General features: G+C 42.6%; 1 protein-coding gene across 1 annotated transcript in view; it reads right to left on the reverse strand.

Annotated features, from left to right (window-relative positions):
* COL5A2 (collagen type V alpha 2 chain) overlaps positions 1-24,853 on the reverse strand; it is a 1,703,177-nt gene that overhangs the window by 423,383 nt on the left and 1,254,941 nt on the right. Inside the window, exons 30-33 of the mRNA XM_068247348.1 lie at positions 17,805-17,849; positions 17,608-17,706; positions 1,261-1,368; positions 1,130-1,183 (exon numbers count right to left, since the gene is read on the reverse strand). Of these exons, the coding sequence (XP_068103449.1) occupies positions 1,130-1,183; positions 1,261-1,368; positions 17,608-17,706; positions 17,805-17,849 (306 nt within the window). The remainder of the gene's footprint in view (positions 1-1,129; positions 1,184-1,260; positions 1,369-17,607; positions 17,707-17,804; positions 17,850-24,853) is intronic.

Consider the following 24,853-nt stretch of genomic DNA (forward strand, 5'->3'; position numbering starts at 1 on the left):
TGAGCAGCCATGGGGAAAAGGTGCACCCGCTGAACCACACCTTTATCCCCCGACAAGACCCACTCATCCTATGCCCACTGCCCCTGCTGTCGACTCTTGCATCTTCCCAGCTCCAGACGACTGCAGCTGGACTCTCCTGCTCCCCCTCTGCAGAACGTTCAGCCACCTCCAGGTCATCCTCCACCACCTGAAAGTCCTCATCCTCGGGGTGGGGAGGGCCCTTCCAGGGCTGCCTCTCCCTGTATGGATGCCCGCTCCCAACTCACAATGTTGGTTCCCTGCTGAAACGGAGCCAACTTTGCTGAGGCGGGCATGCTTGCAGGGTGTGGGAACAGGATCAGAGGAGGCTGCTGCATTTCCCCTGACCCCATGGGGTTGCACCACCAACTGTGCTGCTGTGCCAGTTGCTGCTGCTGAGGCCTCACCCCCTACCACTATGGTGACCCAGTGGCAGGTGAAGGACAGGTCATGGTCCTGTCCCTAGCAGCTGCTCCAGGAGTCAAAAGTAAGATTGACCCACTCGCCCATGGAGTGATCCAGTGTGTGGGTCACATTCTGCACTACAAACTCATGTAGTGCTGGGATCAATGTCCTCGAGAAGTAGTGGCAGCTGGGGATATGCCACTCTGGGATCCCATACTGCAGGTGAGCATGCATGTTGCTCCCCTCCTCCACAAGGGAGTATGGCAGGAGCCATAAAAGAGGGCTGCTGTGTGCCGATAGCCCTGCTGTTTCAGGCAGTAACAGCCTTTCATTGCCTCTGTTCAACCTGATGAAAGGTTGTTACTGCCTGAAACAGCATATGAAGATATAAAGTACTACTGTAGGTTTTACATTATTGGAGGTGCTGATTCCTTTCTTGTGGGCTGATATCTACTTGAAAAGTACTGAAGAGCAGCCTGATCATAGCACTCCTCTTTTTCGGTTCTATGCATGTGTACTGATCTCCTCTCTGTCATTTTCTTGCATTAGTTAGGAGGTCATACAGATACTTACATATACAGGTACATCTGTACCCTCTATAAAGACATTGGTCATTTAAAAACTGCATGATTTAATATGGTGGTGCTTTATATAAAAATATAATAATATAAAATATGATATAAAATATGCCAGAATTCATACTTACTCTTGCTCCATCATTGCCGGCAGTACCTTCAGCACCTTTTTCTCCAATACCTCCCTGTTTCCAAAATAAAGTAAAAAGGTAAATTAAATGAAGGGCTCAAGTAATCAATAAATGTATATAAGCATACTTACTTTGTCACCTTTTGGACCTGAGGTCCCAGCTATCCCTCGGTCTCCAGGCATTCCTTGTAGACCAGGAGGTCCAACATCACCAGGTGTCCCTGATGGACCTGGGCTCCCCTAGAATTAAAGATGCAATGGGTTAATTTTTTTTTTACTTTATTAGCCACAGTGGATTAAAATTAAAATTGAATCCAATATATCAAACAAAAGTAGAACACTGATTATCAAATATTTCAAATACTGGAATTTTATGGATATAAGTTATAGTGTACACATTTAGAGAAATCTGCAAAAATAACCACCTGTATATAAAATTTAGTTGAAATGTTGAAGATAAATTACTTTATTTAAAAAAAAATATATATGAATTTAGAATTATTGTTGGCATACAGTGAGTAAATGATTAACAAATTACAAGACTATATCTACTATGTACAGCGCTGCGGAAGATGTCGGCGCTATATAAATAATAATAATAATAATAACAAATACACAGAAAAATATTGTGTTCCTGGAACAATTCCTTTAGAGTAGTAGATTACTTCTAAAAAGGTAGTATAACTTGTTACATCTCATCTTGGGAGATGATTTTTAATTTAGTCATGGATCCATCTTTGGATTTGTCTTTTAGTAATTTTCCACTATAGTACAGAGCTCTTAAAAGATGTCAAGTTCTATTTCAGAAGAGTCAATCTGGAGAATACAGCAACCAGATCTTCCCTGGCTGCAAATTAGCCAGAGAATTCACGTAAAACATTTAACGCTGAACCTATAAAACTCTACACATTATTTCTCCCCTATACGTCTCCTCGCTAGACTCCAAGTATCATACCAGTTGCAACCTACGCTCTGCTATACTCCCATAGAATCACCTACTCCCATTCAGATATAAAGGACTAATAAGCCTCTCCCATGCTCTGGAACTCACTTCCAAAAGGCATCCGTCTCACTCCAAGGGCTTGATTCACTAAACCGTGATAACTCATATCACAGCCGTTTTCGTGCGCATTTGCATGCAATCGCGAATTCCAGTGCGCAATTGCGAATTTTCGCCTGAAACCGCGTGCAAAAACGGCCGTGATATGAGTTATCACGGTTTAGTGAATCAAGCCCCAAGCCTTTCAACATTCAAGCAAATCCAAAAACACATTTTTCAGGCTAGCATCCAATATAATCTAAGGCATGCCACCTTCAGCCTCTGGACAAGCTGTGCTTTCTTAATACAGCTTACTTAAACAACCCTGAATGTAATCGTAGTGGATTTCTTCACCTCTTGCCTCTTCCCTATACCTTTACATTGTGAGTTCCCAAGGGCAGGACTCTCTTCCTCTTGTGTCCTAAAAAATCTGCAAGTTTATGTATGGCAAGATATAAATGTGATAAAGAAATTTGACAGCAATTAATTTCTGTTTGGCGGTTATGTAAATTTTGGTGTGCTGTGACAGGATACCTGACCAGGCCTCCTCTGGGAGAGCACCTGGATTTTAAACCAACATGCTTTGTTTATTCACATACCACAATGTAAAGTGCAAACACAAAATCTCAGTCCATGTGTCATTTTCAGTTAAAGTCCTCATTCAGGTAATTCGGGGCCAAAATGTTAAGGGCATCTATCCATGTACTTTGCCTTTGCAGTAACAGCAATTTTGGATTAGTACCCTCAGGAGCCTAAATGATTTCCAGTACACACCAATGAAATTTGCTGACACTATGTCGGTGTTCAAAGTTAAGTTGGCATTCATGAGTAACTTGAGCTATACAGGTCATTTGCAACCACAGAGCATACTTACCCATGGAGCCATTGTTTGATCCTTCATCCTGAAGGATGGCCAATTAGACATTTTCCCACATGGGCCACTCCCACCCCTATAAAAGGTATTATCCTAGTGGCGATTTTCACTCTGCCTGTAGTCACTGTAAGTAGAGGAGGTGCTGCTGCAGATACAGGGGTAGTGATATGCATAGGCTGTATTGTAATATACTGCTGCATAGCTGTTTCCTAGGTGCTCTGCTACTTGTATTGCACCAGCTTGGGACACCCCAATAGTCCTTTTGATGAATCTTCCCGACCACAAAAGTCCTTTTGAGGACTGACTTTGACCCTGCTGTACTGATAATTTGTTGTTGCATTTTGTGGTATGGTGTGTGTGTAGCGACATAACACCTGTGACCTGTATACAGTGTGATGTGTGGCTGGCTGCATCACCAATACAGCCCGCTGTCACTGTACGCATAATTGATTGCCACAGACCCCCACACAGCATCACACCAACACACCTGTGTCACCTTACTGTGTGCTTGTAAGGTCTGATGGATCATGTTAGCAGCGGAATGCTGAGACTCGGGCTGCAGATCCGAGTTCTGGATCTCGGCGAGCCACTGATGTCACTGGAGCACAGGAGGCTTCTCAGAGCTCATTGGTTAGGCGGAGGATGCGCTCTCAGTACGCTCTCTGCCGATGTAAGCAGTGACACAGACTTCCATGTTTGCGTTTCAGCTACTAGCTGACACGCTGGAATACTATTGGTTTGTTTACAATTCTGCTTTCTGTTGATTTTGTTAGTCCTAGTAATTAAACTTAGTGAGCGCCCCCAGTCATCGCCCGTGCTAGCATTAGCTTTGGCTAGTTGCTGGGTACAGGGTATTCACTCCCAATAGATACATTTAATCATGCCCTATTCAGTGTGCTTTGCCCCAAAATATAGCCAAAATAATAAACACCTCAGTATTCTTTCAGATGATGAATCAAATTTAATTCAGTATTTAACCCCTTGGGTACAAGTGTACCCAGATTAGGTCTGTTGGATCACGTCAGCAGCGGAATGCCGAGACTCGTGCTGCAGATCCGACTTCTGGGTCTCGGCGAGCCGCTGACATCACCGGAGCACAGGAGGCTTCTCAGAGAGCTCATTGGTTAGGTGGAGGATGCGCTCTCAGTACGCTCTCTGCCGATATAAGCAGTGACACGGACTTCCCTGTTTTCGTGTCAGCTAATAGCTGACACGCTGGAATACTATTGGTTTGTTTACAATTCTGCTTTCTGTTGACTTCGTTAGTCCTAGTAATTAAACTTAGTGAGCGCCCCCAGTCATCGCCCGTGCTAGCATTAGCTTTGGCTAGTTGCTGGGTAGCGCTCACTGTCTGATTGATTCCTGTTGCTGACTATTGCCTTGTATCCTGACCACGCTTAACCTCTGATTGATTTCTATTGCCAACCTTGCCTTGTACCTCAACTACGCTTGTCTTGAGTTGACCTCTGCTTGGATACAGATTTGCATGAACTCTGCCTGGACTGACTTTGGCCTGCCTTGACTATGCTATCTCTGGAAAGTGTCTATATGGACTCCCTCACTGCCACCAGGAACTCCTGGCACTTCTGCTACTTGGCTCACTCCTCTGGATAGCCTCATCCACTAGGCCTCAGGTGACTATCTTGTATATTCATATCTACTGTGCCCAGTATTGCATTGCCAAGAATATTCAGGTTGTCTGGTGATTAGCTATCTGTCAAACTGTACCTCTCTGTAACTGTCTACATCTACCAGCAGGGTGTATTGTAGTATTGTGTTAGGCAGGAGTTTTTGCAGGTGTTACGGGCTGGGCTCTGGGTCAGTCATATGAGCATACAGTCTGACCTGTGGTTATTGACCAGACAAGCCTGACAGTATCACGGGCCAGAAATCCCCTTTTTTCAAGATGGACGATAATGGGGATTGTCCACAAATGGAGGTACTTATTGACATGGTATCTCAACTTAAACTTTCCGTGGAGGAAGTTCAAAAGAATTATTCACAAATTGAACAACTTACACTTGTTACATGTCAGACTTCTATGTCTGCTGCTAGTCCTCCTGCAGGCCCTGCTTCAGTTCTGTTGAATCAACCTGAACCAAGATTACCATTACCTGATAGGTTCAATGGAGATAGATCTAAGTTTAGACTTTTCAAGAATGCTTGTTGTGTGCATTTTTCTCTCATACCCAGAACCTATGCCAGTGAAACTTCCAGAGTGGGAGCCATAATATCATTGTTACAGGGCGAACCCCAGACCTGGGCTCTACGGTTGGTTGATCAGCAACACGTAGCACTTACCAATACCACCACCTTGTTTGAGGCCTTGGCGGAACTGTATGATGATCCTGGATTGGGAGATACAGCTGAAACAGCTCTTAGGGCCTTACGGCAGTGATGCTCAAATCCGGATCCGGGAGATACCCGGATAGTTCTAACCGGATATCTCACAGTAAACCTGTGAGGGGTGGGCAGGGGGGGGGCAATCTTACCTGTCTGACATCTTCTTAGTCTGTCCCTGGCGCCTCCCACGACGCAGTCCACACGGCGGTCACGTGACTACAAACACTTCCTCCTTCAACCCGGAAGAAGGAAGTGTTTGTAGTCACGTGACCGCCGCATGGAACGCATCGTGGGAGGTGCCAGGGACGGGCGAAGAAGACGTCAGACAGGTAAGATAGACCCCCCCGCCCAGCCTGCACAGGTTTACTTGGAGATATCTGGATAGCAACTATCCGGGTATCTCCCGGTTCCAGATTTGAGCATCACTACCTTACGACAAGGGAAACTTCCAGTAGAGGAATATGTTACGGAGTTTAGAGGTTGGGCTGTAGATACTCAGTGGAATGACACTGCTTTAAAGAATCAGTTCAAAGCAGATCTTTCAGAACAACTCAAGGATGAAATTGCCCGAGTAGAGGTTCCAAGTACTTTAAAGGATTTTATCAGTCTTGCCATTCAGATTGACAGGCGCCTTAGAGAAAGACGATTGAAAAGACTGGTCTCTCAGAAACTGGACTGGATCCCTCCAAAACCATCAATCCCTCCACTTCCTCCTTCCAACACTCCTGTCAACTCTGAGCCTGAACCTATGCAGTTAGGTTTCTCTAAACTCTCTTATGCAGAAAGAAATCAGAGGAGAGTAGAAAGATTATGTTTCTATAGTGGGGAGTCTGGACATGTCCTCAAATCATGTCCTAATAAAACAAAGAGGTTTGAAAACTACAACGCATAACTAAGGTGGAGAGAACTCAGTTAAGTGGTCAGTGCTTCTCTCAACAAAATAATCACATCATTCAACCAGTCTCTGTTTTCAGAGGAGAAATTGTGCACAATTATCAGGCCCTTGTTGATTGTGGAGCTGTTGGCAATTTCATGGATATTGCGTTAGCTAAGAAATTATCCATTCAGACAACTGTAGTGTCTGAATTGATACACATTACTGCTGTTGATGATTCTGTATTACAACAAGGTCAGGCATTACGGTTGACTTCTGAAGTTACCTTACAAGTGGGAGCTCTACATTTCGAAACAATGAGGTTCTATTGTCTGAATTTACCTTCTTATCCTATTATTCAAGGGCTACCACGGTTAAAGAGGCATAATCCAGTGTTTGGCAGACTGGTCAGTCGATCAGTTGGTCAGCCCAATGTGAAGAAGGATGTTTACAAAAAATTATGTTATCTTGCACTAAACTTGTTGAACAAAGGTTACCTCATGTATATCACGAATTTGTAGACGTATTTTCTCCACAGGCTGCAGATAAATTACCACCAAATAGAGATTATGATTGTGCTATTGAGTTACGCTCTGGCAGTATGCTCCCTCGTGGTCGTCTTTATAATCTGACTGGTCCTGAGGAGAATGCTAAGAGGGTGTATATCCAGGATAATTTACAGAAGGGGTTCATCAGAACCTCTTCCTCACCAGCCGGTACAGGGTTCTTTTTTGTGCTAAAAAAAGACGGTGGTTTGAGACCTTGCATAGATTACAGAGGTTTAAACAAAATGACTGTTAAAAATCTATATTCGTTGCCTTTGATCGAGGATCTGTTCTCTTAAGTTGTGGGTGCTACGATCTTTTCTAAGTTGAATCTTAGGGGGGCCTACAATCTCATCCGTATCAGAAAGGATGATGAATGGAAAACTGCCTTTAATACTAAAGATGGTCACTATGAGTATTTGGTCATGCCCTTTGGGTTGTGTAATGCTCCTGCTGTATTCCAGCATTTTGTTAACAATATATTTCATGGGTATCTTGGAAACTTCATGGTGGTTTATCTTGATGATATATTGATTTTTTTCCTCTTCTTTGTCTAAACACCGTGATCATGTGAGAAAAGTATTAACTAAGTTGAGGGAGAATCGATTGTATGCTAAGTTGGAAAAATTTATTTTTTAAGTGAAAAAAATTCATGGGTTATGTGATATCTGATACGGGGTTGACTATGGATGATGAGAAAGTCAAAGCAGTGATAGAATGTCCTCAGTCTAATAGTCTTAAAATTTTGCAACGTTTTCTAGGCTTTGCAAACTTTTACAGAAAGTTTATTAATAACTTCTCTGCTAAAGTCACTCCACTTATGGATCTCACAAAAAAGGGGCAGATCCATCTAATTGAAGTCCTAAGGCTGTTATGGCATTTGAGGGGTTAAATCAGGCTTTTTGTACTGCTCCAGTACTGGTTCACCCTGATATCAAAAAGCCTTTCGTTGTTGAGGTTTATGCTTCTGAGGTGGGAGTTGGGTCAGTCTTATCACAGTTTTCTGGTAGCCTTGAACAGTTACATCCTTGTGCATACTTCTCTCGAAAATTCTCTCCTGCTGAGAGACATTATGCCATTGGGAATAGAGAGTTACTAGCTGATAAATTGGCTCTAGAAGAGTGGAGACATTGGTTGGAGGGAGCAGAGAATCCAGTGACAATCTATACTGATCATAAGAATCTTGAAAACATTAAAAATGCCAAGAGATTAAACTCTCGACAAGCCCGCTGGGCGTTGTTTTTCTCCAGATTTAATTTTTATATCACTTACAAACCTGGCTCAAAAAACATCAAGGCTGATGCCTTGCCAAGATGTTTTGAGTAAGGCAATTACAGTATTGACCCTGTACCTATAATTCTTAAGAAATGCATAATTTCCGCTTGTAAATTGTCACCTGGCCTGTCCAACCAATTGTTCAAAATGCAAAACCAGGCACCTCAGAATAAACCACCGGGAAATTGTTTATTCCTTGTGATTATAGGGAACTGGTCTTTAAACAATTTCATGAAAATAAATCTGCAGGTCATCCTGGTGTAAAAAGACGATTGATCTTCTCAGAAGAGATGTTTGGTGGCCCTCTCTCAGTAAGGATGTTGCTGCTTTTGTTAAGTCATGTTCTGTCTGTGCCTGGAGTAAGGTTGCATGGGTCACACCTCAAGGTACCCTGTTACCATTACCCATTCCTGATAAACCATGGACACATATATCCATGGATTTTGTTATTGATTTTCCAGTTTCTCAGGGTAAAACTGTTATTTGGGTAGTGCTGGACAGGTTTAGTAAGATGACTCATTTTGTACCTCTTCCTAAACTTCTATCAGCTGAAGAATTAGCTCAGATCTTTATTGAGAATATTTTTAAAATCCATGTTATTCCTGAAAAACATTGCATCTGATAGGGGGGTGCAATTTGTTTCCCAGTTTTGGCATGCTTTTTGTGACAAATTAGGAGCTTCTTTGTCATTTTCTTCTGTTTTTCATCCTGAATCCAATGGTCAAACTGAAAGGATGAATTAGTCACTGGAACAATACCTGAGATGTTTTGTTTAAGATTGTCAAGAAGAATAGATACAGTTTTTGCCTTTTGCTGAGTTTGCTATTAACAATCAGATTAATAGTTCTACAAAGAAGTCCCCTTTTCAGATCATTTATGGTCCTAAGTTCAATGCCCTTTCTGGTGTTTCCAATCTTCCTGAGTTAGAAGAATGGTCCTCAAGGTGTAATCCGATCTGGAAACAAGTGCAGTATAACATTAGGAATGCTGTGAATAGTCAGAAATTGTTCTCTGATATGCACCGTACTGTTGAGGATGAATTCATGCCTGGGGATTTGGTATGGGTCTCTACCCTTCACATTCCTTTACACCAGCCTTCAGCTAAGCTGGGACCCAGGTTTATTGGTCCATATCCTGTTGTAGAAAGGATTAATCGGGTTACTTATCAAGTCAAATTGCCCAAATCCATTAGAGGGGTCAACTCTTTTCATGTATCATTGTTGAAATCTGCGGCTAATTATAATTCTTCTGACCCACCCCCTCCACCCATTGAAGTTGATGGTGAGCAAGAATTTGAAGTTGAAAGAATTCTCAATTCCTGGCCTTTGAGAAATTCATTACAATTTTTGATCGTTTGGAAGGGATATGGACCAGAGGAAAGATCTTGGGTTCCTGCTAAGCAGGTTTATGCTGATTTTTTTTTTTTCATTGACCAAAAGTTTTATTGAAATATAAAACAGGGATGGTACAGAGAATACAGTATACAGTCGTTGAAAAGAATTGGACAACAGGTAAGTAATACAAATAGTATACAGGTAGAAGTTATACAATAGTACCACTATCTCCATGACTTCACAGGGAGTGCAGGAGAGGGAAAGGGAAGTGGGAAGGAGGGTAGGAAAGTCAGGAAGGAAAATTTCGTTGGCATCCAGAGGTGAGTGTAGGTGTGGAGAGAGAGGGGAGGGGGAAAGGAGGGGGGTAAGGAGAGAGGTATCCGAGAAAATAGATACAATGATAGGAAACGAGAACAAACAACAGCATAAACATTGTGATTTGGATATTGTTAACCGCCTGGGTTCTCAATCCAGCGGTCCCATATCTTATTAAATTTTGAGGGGCAGCCTCTGTGGTGGTATACTAGTTTCTTAAGGGGTAGAGAATTTTTGATCCTACTACGCCAATCAGCATATGTAGGGGCAGTTGGAGAGAGCCATCTGAACGCTATACATTGTTTGAGCATAAAGGTGGATTCTATCAAGAAGGTTTTGTCAAATTTGTTAATGTCTTCGTCGTAAATATTTAGTATACAGCTCTTAATGTCTAGGGTAATTGGTGATCCCATTACGTCATGAAGGAAGTCGACTGCCTGTTTCCATAGGTCTGCTATTGGAGGACACTGCCACAGAAGGTGCATAAAGGTGGGGTTGAAGGCGCTGCATTTAGGGCAGTGGTTGGAGGTGTTGGGGTTGAATTTAGAGATGCGACTAGGGGTAAGGTAGCTTTGGTGAGTAATGTACAATTGTGTGAGGCGATCTTTGATACATGGAGATACTTGTTTGACAGCTAAGAGGCTATCTTCCCATTCCTCTTCGTCTATTTGAGTTCCCTGTTGTATCCATTTATTTTTGGATTGTTCTACCACTGGGTTAGCCAGATGTTCTGATAGTATAGAGTAGAGAGCACCAATATGGTGAGTTAATGGTCCATCTTTAATGGCTTCCATAATAAGGGAAGTGCCTGTTAATGGGAAACCTGAGGGAAATTGAGCCTGCATAGCGTGCTGTAATTGGAAGTACATGTATTGGAAATGATGAGGAAGGGAGAATTTAGCAGATAGAGCATCAAAGGGAAGGAGGCATTTGTTTTGGAGAATCTGGCCAAGGTATTGTATACCTCTGTCAGACCAGCGTAGGGTGTTAGTGAGCTTAGATAGCTCTGGCAGTTTGGGGTTCCGCCATAGAGGCGTAAAGTGTTCCCATATGGATGTGGGGATTATTTTATTTACTTCATGCCAGGTTCGTGTGGCTTGGATCAGAATAGTGTTAGTGGGGTCTTTATGGGTAAGAGTGCCTTTAAGGAGGGCAAACGGTAGATTGTTTGCTTGTTCTGTGGCAGAGAACCCCAACAGTTCAGGGGATTGTAGAGAGTTGGATGTAAACCAGTGGGAAATTTGTTCCAATTGGGATGCCAGATAATATAAGAAGGGAGAGGGTAAAGCTACACCTCCTAGCGTAGTGGGACATTGTAGTGTTGTATATTTGAGCTTAGCCCGGGATTTATTCCAGACGATAGAAAGCATCAGAGATCTAAGTTGTTTGAAGAAGGCAGTAGGCAGGTGTATGGGAGAGTTATGCAGTATGTACAGGATTTTGGGCATTAAGACCATTTTAATTAAATTGACTCGTCCCATAACCGAAAGGGGAAGTTTTGTCCAGGAAGAGAGTTTATCACGGGTGTATTGGATAAGGGGAGCCACGTTGTCCAGATAGTAATCAGAGGGGGAGGCCCGAATCACAACACCAAGATATTTAAAAGAGGGAACAATTTGCAGAGGACAGGGAAGTGAGGACGCCAAGATCTCCAGGCTGTCTAGGCATAAGATGGCGGATTTGCTCCAATTGATGGACAGGCCTGAGTATGCTCCCATTTCAGAGATAAGATTAAATGCAGTGGCTAGGGATTTATGGGGGTCGGCTAAGTATAAAATAGTATCGTCAGCATACTGACTTATTTTCTCTTCCAGCCCACCAATTTTGAATCCAATGATATTAGGGTGTTTCCGTATTTTACAAGCAAGTGGTTCAGCAGACAAGGCATATAATAAGGGGGAGAGGGGGCAGCCTTGCCTAGTCCCTCTACCTATAGGAAATGGGTCAGAGATATTGGAGTTCGTACAAACTTGAGCTAAAGGGTTACTGTAAAGGATTTGTACACAGCGAATGAAGTTGTCACCGAACCCAAACCTGGAAAGGGTAGCAAGTAAAAATGGCCATTTGACCGCATCAAATGCTTTAGCAGCATCTAGGGAAACAACTATGCGCTTGCCTCGATTGTCATGGGGAGCTTGAATGTTAGCAAACAACCGACGAATATTAAGTGATGTTTTTTTGCCTGGCATAAAGCCGGTCTGATCTCCATGTACAAGGGACAGAATAACTTTGTTTAGCCATGTGGCAAGAATTTTGGCCAGAACTTTGACATCTGTTGGGAGTAGGGAAATCGGGCGATATGAATCGCAGAGTGATAAGTCCTTTCCAGGTTTGGGAATCAGCACAATCAAAGCCGTCCGCATGGAGGAGGGGAGTGTACCCTGCTCAAATGCATGGTGAAGGGTTTGCAGAAGGGGAGATGAAATAATTTCGGAAAATCGTTTAAGCACTTCACTGGGGATGCCATCTAAGCCGGGTGCCTTTTTGTTAGGGAGGGAGTGAATAGCTAAGTCAATTTCATCAGAAGTAATAGGGGCGTCTAACATTTCCATATCTTCTGGGGATAATCGGGGAAGGGTTATTTCAGAAAGGAAGATCTCGGCGTCCTCACGTGTAAACTCAGACCTAGCGGTGTATAGATCCTGGAAATATGAGGCGAAACACACATTTATAGGCTTGGGGCCTGTAATCATTATGTTGGAGTCATTTTTAATGGAGAGAATGTGTCCTGATGTGGATCTGTCTTTGGCCAGTCTGGACAGTATAGTACCTGTCTTTTCCCCCTGCTCGTAGAAGGTTTGTTTGTGAAAGAAGGCTTTAGCTTGTGATTTTTCCTTGAGCAGGAGGGAAAGCTGAGATTGTGCTTTTTTCCATGCTCTCTCGTTCGCCCCAGAGGAATCGGCCACATAGTTCTGTTCCAACAAGGGAATTTGGGTTTGTAGGGTTAGAATAGTTTTATTGGTTTCCCTTTTGTAGTAAGATACAGCACTGGAAAGGAGGCCACGTAGGTACGGCTTAAAAGTATTCCAAACCAGAGCTTTATTAATTTCTTCCCTATGGGCGTCAAAGTAAGAGTGTAATTTGTCTATGAGCCAGTCCTCCGAGGGGAACAAGGTGAGCCAAAATGGATTAAATTTCCATACAAAATCAGTGGGGGAGTCATTCCATGCCAGGGACAGACATATTGGAGAGTGGTCCGAGACAACTCGAGGTAGAAAAGTTATATCTTTCACCAGTGGCAGTAAATAGCTGGTCACAAAAAAGTGATCCAGTCTGGAGAGAGAGAGTTATAAGTTGCTGAAAAGCAGGTAAATTGTTGAGCTTTTGGGTTGAGGAGACGCCAGGTGTCATGTAGTGACATCTCAGACATCAGGAGAGAGAAGGCAGTAGGCTTATTAGTGGCCGGTGGATGGCGATCTAGGAAAGGGTTGCATACCATATTGAAGTCTCCCATCCATATACTTGGGCACTGGGGAAGATTGGAGGTAAAGCGTAGGCCTTCTTTAAGGAGGGATGAGGAGTAAGGGGGAGGAATATAGAAGGCCAGCATGGAGATTAGTTTCTCGTGCAGGAGGCCATGTAGAAAAACAAATCGGCCAAATTGATCAGTTTGGGAGGTAATTAGGTGAAATGGAGTGGATTTTTTAATAAGAATAGATACGCCCCTGGAGTATTGGGTGAAGTCTGAGTAAAAGGCTTTGCCCACCCAGTGGCGCATAAGGGATTTAGATTTCCTGCCAGTGATGTGTGTCTCAAGCAGCACCAATATGTCTGGTTTGTGTTTATGCATGTAGTTAAGAATGATTGATCTCTTTATCGGATCGTTAAGCCCTCTCACATTCCAGCAAATTATTTTAAGAGCAGCAGCAGTGGATGCCATTTAAGGGTATATGAGACAAAGTGTGCAGGGGAAGTTAGTGAGTATACATGTCCCGGGGGGGAAGGGGGGAGTACAATGGGTATAGTCAGAGGAATTGTACTTTTAGCAGATTGGTCAATGAGTAACACGTAATATAACAACAAAAAACCCAGTAAACACCCTGCTTCACTGTAACTGGTAAGTGAAGCCTCTACCCAATCAAAACGCATAACAAATCAGATGGGTGATCTAGGGCCTAAGGCTCATCTAGATCACACAGAAGTGGACTGATCTGTGTAAGAACACTCTCTGTATATAACTAAGGAGAGTGGGTGGGGTGGTGACAGGGCGATAGGAGGCAGCGCCGTCCAGCATATTAAGGGGGGATACAAGACCTAGCTTTAGTGTCTTAAAATCAAGTGAGCGTATATGATAGCGGACATATAGAGTGATGTTTCACTGGGCTCAGGTACGTGGGCATGTGAACTAAAATATATATACTAAAAGGAGTAGTATCGCAGCGGGCTGATTCATAGGTTTTTAACTAAGGAGAGACCCGATGTAGTTATAGGTGGGACCAACGGTCAGGTTTGGCGTACATTTAAGGTAGCATTACGATTATAATAAACAGTAGGTAAATTCACATTATGAAAAAAAAACAAAAAAACATAGAGCAACACAAATCTACAAAGTATATATAACGTAGTTGTTAAGGATAAAGGTATGTAAGTGGGGAGACCTCGATCAAGTCCTGAGGTAGTAGTGTAACTCAGAGACTGCCAGTTTGTTGCAGGGATTTATCGTTAGTTAGGGGGCACAAGTATACCTAATCCGGATTCAGAGATGAGCAGATCAGCCCACCCGGTACAGTACCTGACAGAGTTTGAAATACTGCAAGTTGCATCGTGAGACAGTCATACTTGCATCTGTAATCGTGCCGTATATCATAGTGGTAGTGAGGGGGGATAATTGAAGCATACTGTAGGGGTTGTGTGTAAGCCAGTGTTTATGGTAATAGTTACCCAGTGGTCAAGGTAGGAGTTCAGCGGTGAGGTGAGGTGCGGGCGGAACTTCGGGCACGGGTTTCAAGCCAGGTAATGATGTCCTCAGGTTCGGTGAAGAAAAAGGATTTTTCATCGGTTAAGATCTTGAGGCGTGCGGGATATAACATTGCATATTTGAGATGTGCATCACGGAGTTTACGCTTGGCATTAATAAACTTGGCACGCTGTTTCTGCACCTCTGCAGTGAAGTCTGGGTAGAAGGAAATGGTGGTGTTTTCATATGAGATAGGGCCTTTTTCGCGCGCCGCACGGAGTACTGCATCTCGATCTCTGTAGTTCAAAAGTTTGAGGTTTATGCTGATTTAGCATTCATTCACTCCCAACAGATACATTTAATCATGCCCTATTCAGTGTGCTTTGCCCCAAAATATAGCCAAAATAATAAACACCTCAGTATTCTTTCAGATGATGAATCAAATTTAATTCAGTATTTAACCCCTTGGGTACAAGTGTACCCAGATTAGGTCTGTTGGATCACGTCAGCGGCGGAATGCCGAGACTCGTGCTGCAGATCCGACTTCTGGGTCTCGGCGAGCTGCTGACATCACCGGAGCACAGGAGGCTTCTCAGAGAGCTCATTGGTTAGGTGGAGGATGCGCTCTCAGTACGCTCTCTGCCGATATAAGCAGTGACACGGACTTCCCTGTTTTCGTGTCAGCTGATAGCTGGAATACTATTGGTTTGTTTACAATTCTGCTTTCTGTTGATTTCGTTAGTCCAAGTAATTAAACTTAGTGAGCGCCCCCAGTCATCGCCCATGATAGCATTAGCTTTGACTAGTTGCTGTGTAGCACTCACTGTCTGATTGATTCCTGTTGCTGACTATTGACTTGTATCCTGATCACGCTTAACCTTTGATTGATTCCTGTTGCCGACGATTGCCTTGTATCCTGATCACGGTTAACCTCTGATTGATTCCTGTTGCCAACCTTGCCTTGTACCTTGACTACGCTTGTCTTGCCGCCTGAATTGACCTCTGCTTGGATACGGATTTGCATGAACTCTGCCTGGACTGACTTTGGCCTGCCTTGACTACACTATCTCTGGAAAGTGTCTATATGGACTCCCTCACTGCCACCAGGAACTCCTGGCACTTCTGCTACTTGGCTCACTCCTCTGGATAGCCTCATCCACTAGGCCTCAGGTGACTATCTTGTATATTCATATCTACTGTGCCCAGTATTGCATTGCCAAGAATATTCAGGTTGTCCGGTAATTATCTTTCTGTCAATCTGTATGCTACATCTACCTGCAGGGTGTATTGTAGTATTGTGTTAGGCAGGAGTTTGCGCAGGTGCAGTCTGACCTGTGGTTATTGACCAGACAAGCCTAACAGTGCTACTGTCGGGGATATCAATCAGTGTGCCCTTTAAAAATTAGTAACTGTGTGACTTTCACTGTCACACCAGCACCCATGTCCCCTTAGGCCAGAAACCCATTAGGAGCCATTTATAATCGCTAGTGATTTGAAAATGCTCTTGCTAATGTAATGCTATGGGGGATTTTTATAAAATCACATCACTCAAGTGGGATCACACCCATAGCATTACATTAGCAAGAGTTTTCAAATCGCAAAGCACTGATAAAATCGCTCCTAGTGGGTTTCCGGCCTTACTGTGTATTACTGTCAGTCAGGGGCGCCTCTAGGCATAGGCAGTACAGGCCATTGCCTGGAGTGCTATTGGTCCTGGATGGCGCCATGTTGCTGGATTAAGCCCCGCCCCAAATTAAGCCAAATACCCTAGGCACTCCACTGTTACTGCTACTTTGGTGATGACTGGCACGCAGGGAACCAGAGGACCTTAACCTCCTTGGCATTCAATTTCCCCAGGATTTCTGTGCAAAAGTGATCCAATTTATTTTCATAACCTTTTACTCCTGTAACTTTCCAAAATGTGTCAAGCAACTGTCTAGTATACAGTGCAGGAGACTATTGACGTGTATGCACATCAATACTGTTTACAGTATTTTTTTTTATTGACGTGGGGGGGGGGGGGGGGGGACACCACAGGATTTATTGCCTGGAGCGACAAAAAGGCTACAAATGCCACACACGCATACACACTCCATTGAATATCGATCCTCAGGAAATTAGAATTTGAACAAGCCTTTTCGTCAAAATCCAGTTTTAAATGGTCATTTAGAAATGGTCTGGACTCCTCAGAGGAATTTCAAATAACAGTAATAGATAAAAAAAAAAGGATCTACACAGACTCCTCACAAGACAGAGAAGTGATTTACTTCATATTTTTTAGAACTGCAGAACATCACGGGTTGCATGATCTGAAATATATTTAAAGAGACACAGAAGCGAATACATTTTGCCATTTTTACCCTGTAATTCGCTTCAGTAGTCTCAGCAGAAGTAAACCGCTGCATCCCCGCCACAAAATGACGGCTTTATATCCCCCAAATCCCCGGGCAAACATCCATGACCAACTTTCAGCTGTAGCTCTGCCTCTCCTGACGTCAATTGCTCTGCGCTCCCCGCCCCTCTCTATGAAGGAAGAGTGAGAAGGGCGGGGAGAGGCGGTGATCCGCCGTGATTGACATCAGTAGAGGCAGAGCTGCAGCTGAAAGCTCTGCCTCTTTGAGTAAGCGTTGCCCGGATTGCCCCCCGGGATTTGGGGGTCTAAAGCCCTCGTTTTGCAGCGGGGATGCGGCGGTTTACTCCTGCTGAGACTCCTGAAGCAAATTACAAGGTAAAAAAGGCAAAATTTATTCGCTTCAGAGTCTCTTTAAGCAGGTCACAATAAGTAGAACATAAAGTTATATTAAGTGGTAAATTGCAAACTATATATTAACAAATGGTAAAGTTCACTCCTTTGGGATAATATTTGGTTGTATTTTTTTTTTCTTTTGCATCTGTGGATTAAAGCAGTTTATAAGCAATATAATAAACATAATAAAGTTTTTCTAAACATATTTGTGTCCTGATTTATCTCCTAAACACAAACCTTAGGTCCATCAGGCCCATGTCCTCCAGCCATGCCCTTTTCACCTTGAAGTCCGGAAGCTCCTGGCTCTCCTCTTTCACCAGGATTACCTCGTTCTCCCTACAAAAAAAAGTCCATAAATTTGGAGTAAGTCCTAACTGCATAATCTCTAAAATAAATTACATATAAAGCCATGTACTGTGTTAGCTAGTACTTACTCTGGGACCAAGTGGTCCTGGAGCTCCGGAATCCCCAGGCACTCCCTAAATTATGAAGAAAGTAAAAAGAGAGTTGATTTTCATGTATGTAATGATAACTTCATCCAACCAGAACATTAAATAATCATTAAGAAACTACTGAACATAATTGTGCTCAGCAAGTGAATCTTACCTGCTGATTACAAAATTGTGAGCTCAACTTTACTCAGTAAGCAAGCAAAATATGTTTTGTGTATTCCTTATCAGTAAATTACAATGCCCTGCCCTTTATGCATTATCAGAAGTCTCATCTTCATATGAAACTGCTAACTACGTAATCAATTTCTTTGAAACCAACAGCTTTGTATTACAGGGGAAAGGAAAAACATTATAACATTATTAACCACTTCACCCCCTAGGGGTTTTTACCCTAACGCAGTGTTCCCCAACCCTGTCCTCAAGGCCCACCAACAGTGCATGTTTTGTGGAAATCCAGAGAGGTAGTTAATTAGCTCTGGTGAAACACTAATTACCCCACCTGTGCATGTTTGTGGTTTTCTGCAAAACATGCACTGTTGGTGGGCCTTGAGGACAGGGTTGGGGAACTCTGCCCTAACGGACCAGAGCAATTTTCCCCTGCCAGCGCTCCTCCCATTTATTCGCCAATAACTTTATTACTACTTATCACAACCAAATAATCTATACCTTGTTTTTTTGCCACCAATTAGGATTTCTGTGGATAGTACATTTTGCTAATATTTGTTTTTATATTCTAAATGTATTTTAATGGGAAGAATAAAAAAGAAAAATGGAAAAAAAATCATTATTTCTCAGTTTTTGGCCATTACAGTTTTAAAATAAAACGTTCTCCTGTGGATATAACCCACACATTTATTTGCCCCAATTATTAGACCGTTTAAATTATGTCCCTATCACAATGTATGGCGACAATATTCTATTGGGAAATTTAGGTGTAATTTTTCTGTCTGTACTTTTTTTTTCGTTCAGTCTATAATTACAAGCCCCTTTGTAGTAAAGTAATAGTAATATACCTTCATAAAATATAGATTAAAAAGATGAGTCCCTAAGGCAACTATTTATGTATTTTTTTTCTAAACTTCTATTTACAAGTGTTTTTTTTTTTTTTGGGGGGGGGGGGGGGCTTTGGAAGTGCATTAACTTTATTAATATTTAATTATAAGTGTATGTGTACTGTATGCATGTGTGTGTATGTGTAATTTTACTTTTTGGCCATTAGATGGTGATGCGAACACTTTAATGTTTTTTTCTTCTACATTTTACTAGCCTCTGACAGCTTCCTGTTTTATGAATGGACATGGCCCCTAATCGGGGTCTGCACATTCATTCCAGGCATAGCAATTGGGTAGAGGACCGCTCAGTCCTCTTCCCCAATGATGGATCGCGGTGTCCCGATGGGTAATGGCGGCAGGGGGGCACGCACACATGCACAGCGGTGGCAAGAGCGAGCGAACCACTAAAATGTCCTGAAGCCCTTAACAGGCTCCAACAGGACGTTTTAAGGCGTCAGCTTGCCGTTAAGTGGTTAAACATTCATTATTAAAAGCAAAAGTAAAACTTTCAGATCACAAATGCATAATGTGGAAGTGAAAACATAGGTAGATATTAATTCAAAAATAATAGTTAAAAGTGAGATTTTAGTTTTCAAATATCTCTTTTATTGCAGGAAAGAAACAATACAGTGCACTTGACAGGACTTCATACTGTACACATACAGTCAATTTGAACAAAGAGAAGCAAGTAATCTGTCAAAGACAACAATATTATCTAAATTAGTTTAACATTAAACATAGTTTCAATTATAGATAACAAACTGCGTACTTACATAACAAAAAAAGTTTAAGTGGACTAAAAAGATCTAAAGTTTGTATAATTTTCAAGCATTGTAGGTTGTAACTCAAGGTAGAGTAACTGGCGCAGGATTGTTAAAAAATTAGAAGATACATTAAAACAGGGTCAGTTACTGTAGCACACTTGTGGCACCATTAGTAGTGTGGTATATACTCTAAGCCAAATTCAAAAGTTATGTTCCGAGCTTCATTTGGAGGGGTTATTATAGAATATATACAATACAATACAATAATATTTCTATATCGCTTTTCTCCCATAGGACTCAAAGCGCTTGGGCGCTCTCAGATTCAGTAGTTGGTAGTAGCTAGTAGGATGAAGTATTCACACAACAAAAGTTATATTTCTGCAAATGCCAAACGGAACAGGTGGGTTTTCAGTCTGGATTTAAACACGTCCAGGGATGGAGCTGTCCTGATCTGTTGAGGTAAGGAGTTCCAAAACGTAGGAGCAACATGACAGAAGGCTCTGGGACCAAAAATTTCCAAGTGGACTCTGGGTATGACTAGATTATTAGCACCTGTGGATCTGAGATTGCGGGGATTGCTAAGCAGCTGCAACATTTCTTTCATGTATCCAGGGCCCAGATTATTTAGCGACTTAAATGTCAGTAGGCCGATTTTGAATAGGACTCTCCATTCTATAGGTAGCCAGTGAAGGGAGTACAGGACTATCTTGAATAGGACCCTCCATTCTATAGGTAGCCAGTGAAGGGAGTGCAGGACTGGCGTTATGAGGCAATGACGGGGTTGGCTGGTTAACAGTCTGGCAGCAGTATTCTATATCAGCTGTAGGTGGTACAAGTACTTTTTTGGAAGGCCAGTGTAGAGAGCATTGCAGTAGTCCAGTCGGGAGGTAATGAAGGCATGAACTAAGGTTGGTAGATCTTCTGGGGATGAGGTGCTTGATTTTTGCGATGTTCTTAAGGTGAAAATAGGATGATTTCACCACAGCAGAGATGTAAGTTCTGAAGTTTAAATCCCCATCAATTAGAACTCCCAGGCTACGCACATGATCAGAGCTGTGTAGATCCATGCCTTCTATTCCCAGTGGTGAAGACTGCAAGTTAAGTTGTTTTGTTGTCATGCGCTGTCCTCCGATCAGAAGGACTTCAGTTTTGTCTGCATTTAGCTTCAGCCAGTTGTCACTTATCCATTTCTGTAATTCGCATAAGCAGGCGTTTATAGTTGGAGTTGGGTCTGTCACACCAGGCTTGAAGGAAAGATATAGTTGGGTGTTGTCTGTATAGCAGTCGTAGGTCAGGCCATGTTTTTGAGTTAGTTTTCCAAGGAAACATGTAAATCATGTAAAGCAGGGGACAAAGGGGGCTAGAAGAATCCCCGGGCAAGTAACTAGCCTAATTTTTCTTCAGTTAAGTATCCCTTTAAGAGATTCCACTACAACAAGACCGAGCCTAGTCTGTCAATTTAATGGTGTGGGGAGTGGATGGGGGTGCGCGCGATTTCACACCTAGTGGCACCACCCGGCAGCTTTTTCATACCACCCGGCTGGAAAAAATTTCTGGGGAGAACACTGCAGGCTTACAGCCCCTTCTGACCAGGCTATTTTTTACAATTCAGCACTCTGCAGCTTTAACAGTTCACTGCACAGCCATACAACTTAGCACACAAATGAATCTTGTCCCCTTTTCTTGCCACCAACAGAGCTTTCTGTTGGTGGCATCTGATTGCTGCTGTGATGTATTTTTTTTTAATTAATTTAAAAAGTTTTTTTTTATGATATATTTTTTTCACTTTCCTCCCTCCCTCCCTCTGAGATCCAGCACTACAATCACCTATCACAGGCATCAGCCTATGAGAGGGATCAAGTTTTGAGCGACTCCAGGGGACAGCCAAGTGACAGGGCTGTCCCCAGTACAACGCGGCGCTAGATTGCAGAGCTGAACAAATGCAAATGGGCTGTTATTTGTTTCTAACAGCCTGCCAGCCATGATTGCGGGCTGGCAGGCTGATCACGGATCTCCACACTGTTTATTTACGGGCACCCACGCTAGTGGTGGGGGTGACAAACCTAGAGCCCGTTGAACGGGCTTAGGTCACTAGTGCTCATAATATTGTGCTCGGGTCCATAATAGGGCACGTTCTATGTTCTATGTTCTATGAGAGGAGGTTATTCAGTTGTAATCTAGTATCATTAAACTGCTTTGTGAGAAAATGGGGGGTGGAGGCTCTTATTTGTTTAATATAATTAGCCTCTTTATCCTGTGTTCGAGGTTTTTCTGAGAGTCTAGATCTATTTTTTTCTTGCAAGCAGCAGTCATGATGAGGTGACCCCAAAATAACTCATGGGCTAGCCAGCATGTCATCTGAGAAACCTCTTCATTCGGGCAGCACGGTGGCGTAGTGGTTAGCACTCTCGCCTTGCAGCACTGGGTCCCTGGTTTGAATCCCAGCCAGGTCAACATCTGCAAGGAGTTTGTATGTTCTCCCCGTGTCTGCGTGGGTTTCCTTTCGGGCACTCCGGTTTCCTCCCACATCCCAAAAACATACGGAAAGGCTAATTGGCTCCCCCCTAAATTGGCCCTAGACTGCAACACATACACTACACAATACACACATAGACATAGGATTATAGTAGGGAATTAGATTGTGAGCTCCTCTGAGGGACAGTTAGTGACAAAACGATATACTCTGTACAGTGCTGCAGAAGATGTTGGCGCTTTATAAATACTAAATAATAATAATAGAGCAAGCGTGAGCTCCCTGCAAAGCTCGCGCAGATCACGTGCCCGTGCTTGGTGGAGGAATAAGGAAGCCACTTTGCGGCCGCCATCCTCTTATGCGGTTGCAGAGTAGTTAAATAAGAAGCCATAAATTCACTCTTGGCAATAATAATAAAAGGTTTTGGTTACAGGCAAGATAATATAATCTTTTAATCTCTTGTGTAGTCATCGGACCCAAAAGCTTTACCTCATTTAAGGTGTTTTATCACCTCTTCACCTTCCTCTTCTTGAGAAAAAGACATTCGCATTCTTGCGGATCTGGATGTTATTTTAGGGAGAGGGACTTAAAGGAGCAATTTAGTAATCTCCACCAATCTATAACACTGTGGTTAATCGTATCATTTTGAATAAAACTCCATGAAGGCAGAGTGAATCTTAGATGGATCACTAGTAACTTGGCCATTGGGTGTATTAATTTTGTGGATTATATTAATTCTATACTGCTTCCTTAAAGAGAATCTGTATTGTTAAAATCGCTCAAAAGTAAACATACCAGTGCGTTAGGGGACATCTCCTATTACCCTCTGTCACAATTTCGCCGCTCCTCGCCGCATTAAAAGTGGTTAAAAACAGTTTTTAAAAGTTTGTTTGTAAACAAACAAAATGGCCACCAAAACAGGAAGTAGGTTGATGTACAGTATGTCCACACATAGAAAATACATCCATACACAAGCAGGCTGTATACAGCCTTCCTTTTGAATCTCAAGAGATCATTTGTGTGTTTCTTTCCCCCATGCACTGAAGTTTCAGGCTGCTCTTTTCTTCCTGCAAACAGCTTTGCCCTTGTTTGTAATTCCTCAGTATGTGAAAGCCCAGCCAGCTCAGAGGACGATTTATCCAGCTTGTAAAAGATAAGAGAGAGAAGAGAGAAGCTGCTCTAATCCTAAATAACACACAGGCAGTGTGCATAAAGGGGAGTTCATAGCGGAACCACAGCACTGAAGAACTTGGCAGCCTTCCAGACACAGGCCGACAAGTCTGACAGGGGAAAGATACATTGATTTATTACAGAGACTGTGTTAGTAGAAAGTGCTGCAGTTAGCCAGAACACATTAGAATAGCTTTTGGAACGTGTAGGATGATAAAAAACAGGATGCAATTTTTGTTACGGAGTCTCTTTAAAGAGACTCTGAAGCGAGAATAAATCTCGCTTCAGAGATTATATATAGCAGGGGCCCCTGCTAAAACGCAGCTATCCCGCGGCTAAACGGTCCCTTCACCCCCAAACCCACCCCTGCAAAATCTACGACCAACTTGGTCGTAGATTTTGCTCCTCCTGGAGGCAGGGCTAACGGCTGCAGCCCTGCCTCACACCGCGTCTATCAGACGCGCATCGCCGCCTCTCCCCCGCCCCTCTCAGTGAAGGAAGACTGAGAGGGGCGGGGAGGGGCGGAGATACGCGTCGGACAGACGCGCATGGGGCAGGGCTGCGGCGGTTAGCCCTGCCCCAATGCGGAAGCGCTTCCCCGCTGTACGGAGGGGATTTGAGGGTGAAGGGACCCCCGTTAAGCCGCAGGATAGCGGCGTTTTAGCAGGGGCACACATGCCCCTGCTATATATAAGAGCTGAAGCGAGATTTATTCTCGCTTCAGACTCTCTTTAACCACTTCAGCCTTCAGTCGTTTTCACTTTATGCATCCGAGCAATGTTCACCTCCCATTCATTAGCCTATAACTTTATCACTACTTATCACAACGAACTGATCTATATCTTGTTTTTTCCGCCACCAATTAGACTTTCTTTGGGTGGTACAATTTGCTAAGAGCCACTTTACTGTTAATGCATTTCAACAGGAAGAATAAGAAAAAAACGGAAAAAAACATTTTTTCTCAGTTTTCAGCCATTATAGTTTTAAAATAATACATGCCTCCATAATTAAAACTCATGTATTGTATTTGCCCATTTGTCCCGGTTATTACACCATTTAAATTATGTCCCTATCACAACGTATGTCGACAATATTTTATTTGGAAACAAAGGTGCATTTTTTCCGTTTTGCATCCATCACTATTTACAAGTTTTATAGGTAGAAAAAAAACAACGTTTTGTAAAAAATAATACCTTTCAATGGCTAACTAATAGAGTTAAATGATGCAAGCTTTCTGGGATCTAGTCCCCTTCTTCAGGCATATTTCCAGATGTAAGCTAGATCCCAGAAAGCTTGCATCATTTAACTCTATTAGTTAGCCATTAAAAGGTATTATTTTTTACAAAACGTTTTTTTTTCTACCTATATAATTTGTTTGGCTAACACGGTACAGAAACTTTTTTGCTACTATTTACAAGTTTAAAATAAAAATAAAAAAAAATAGAAATATTTCATCTTTACATTAATATTTAAAAAGTTTAGACCCTTAGGTAAATATTTACATGTTTTTTTGTTTTTTAATTGTAACTTTTTTTTTTATATTAAACATTTTATTTGGGTATTTTTGGGAGG

Source organism: Hyperolius riggenbachi, chromosome 7 (genome assembly GCF_040937935.1).
Source record: "Hyperolius riggenbachi isolate aHypRig1 chromosome 7, aHypRig1.pri, whole genome shotgun sequence".
NCBI lineage: Eukaryota > Metazoa > Chordata > Amphibia > Anura > Hyperoliidae > Hyperolius > Hyperolius riggenbachi.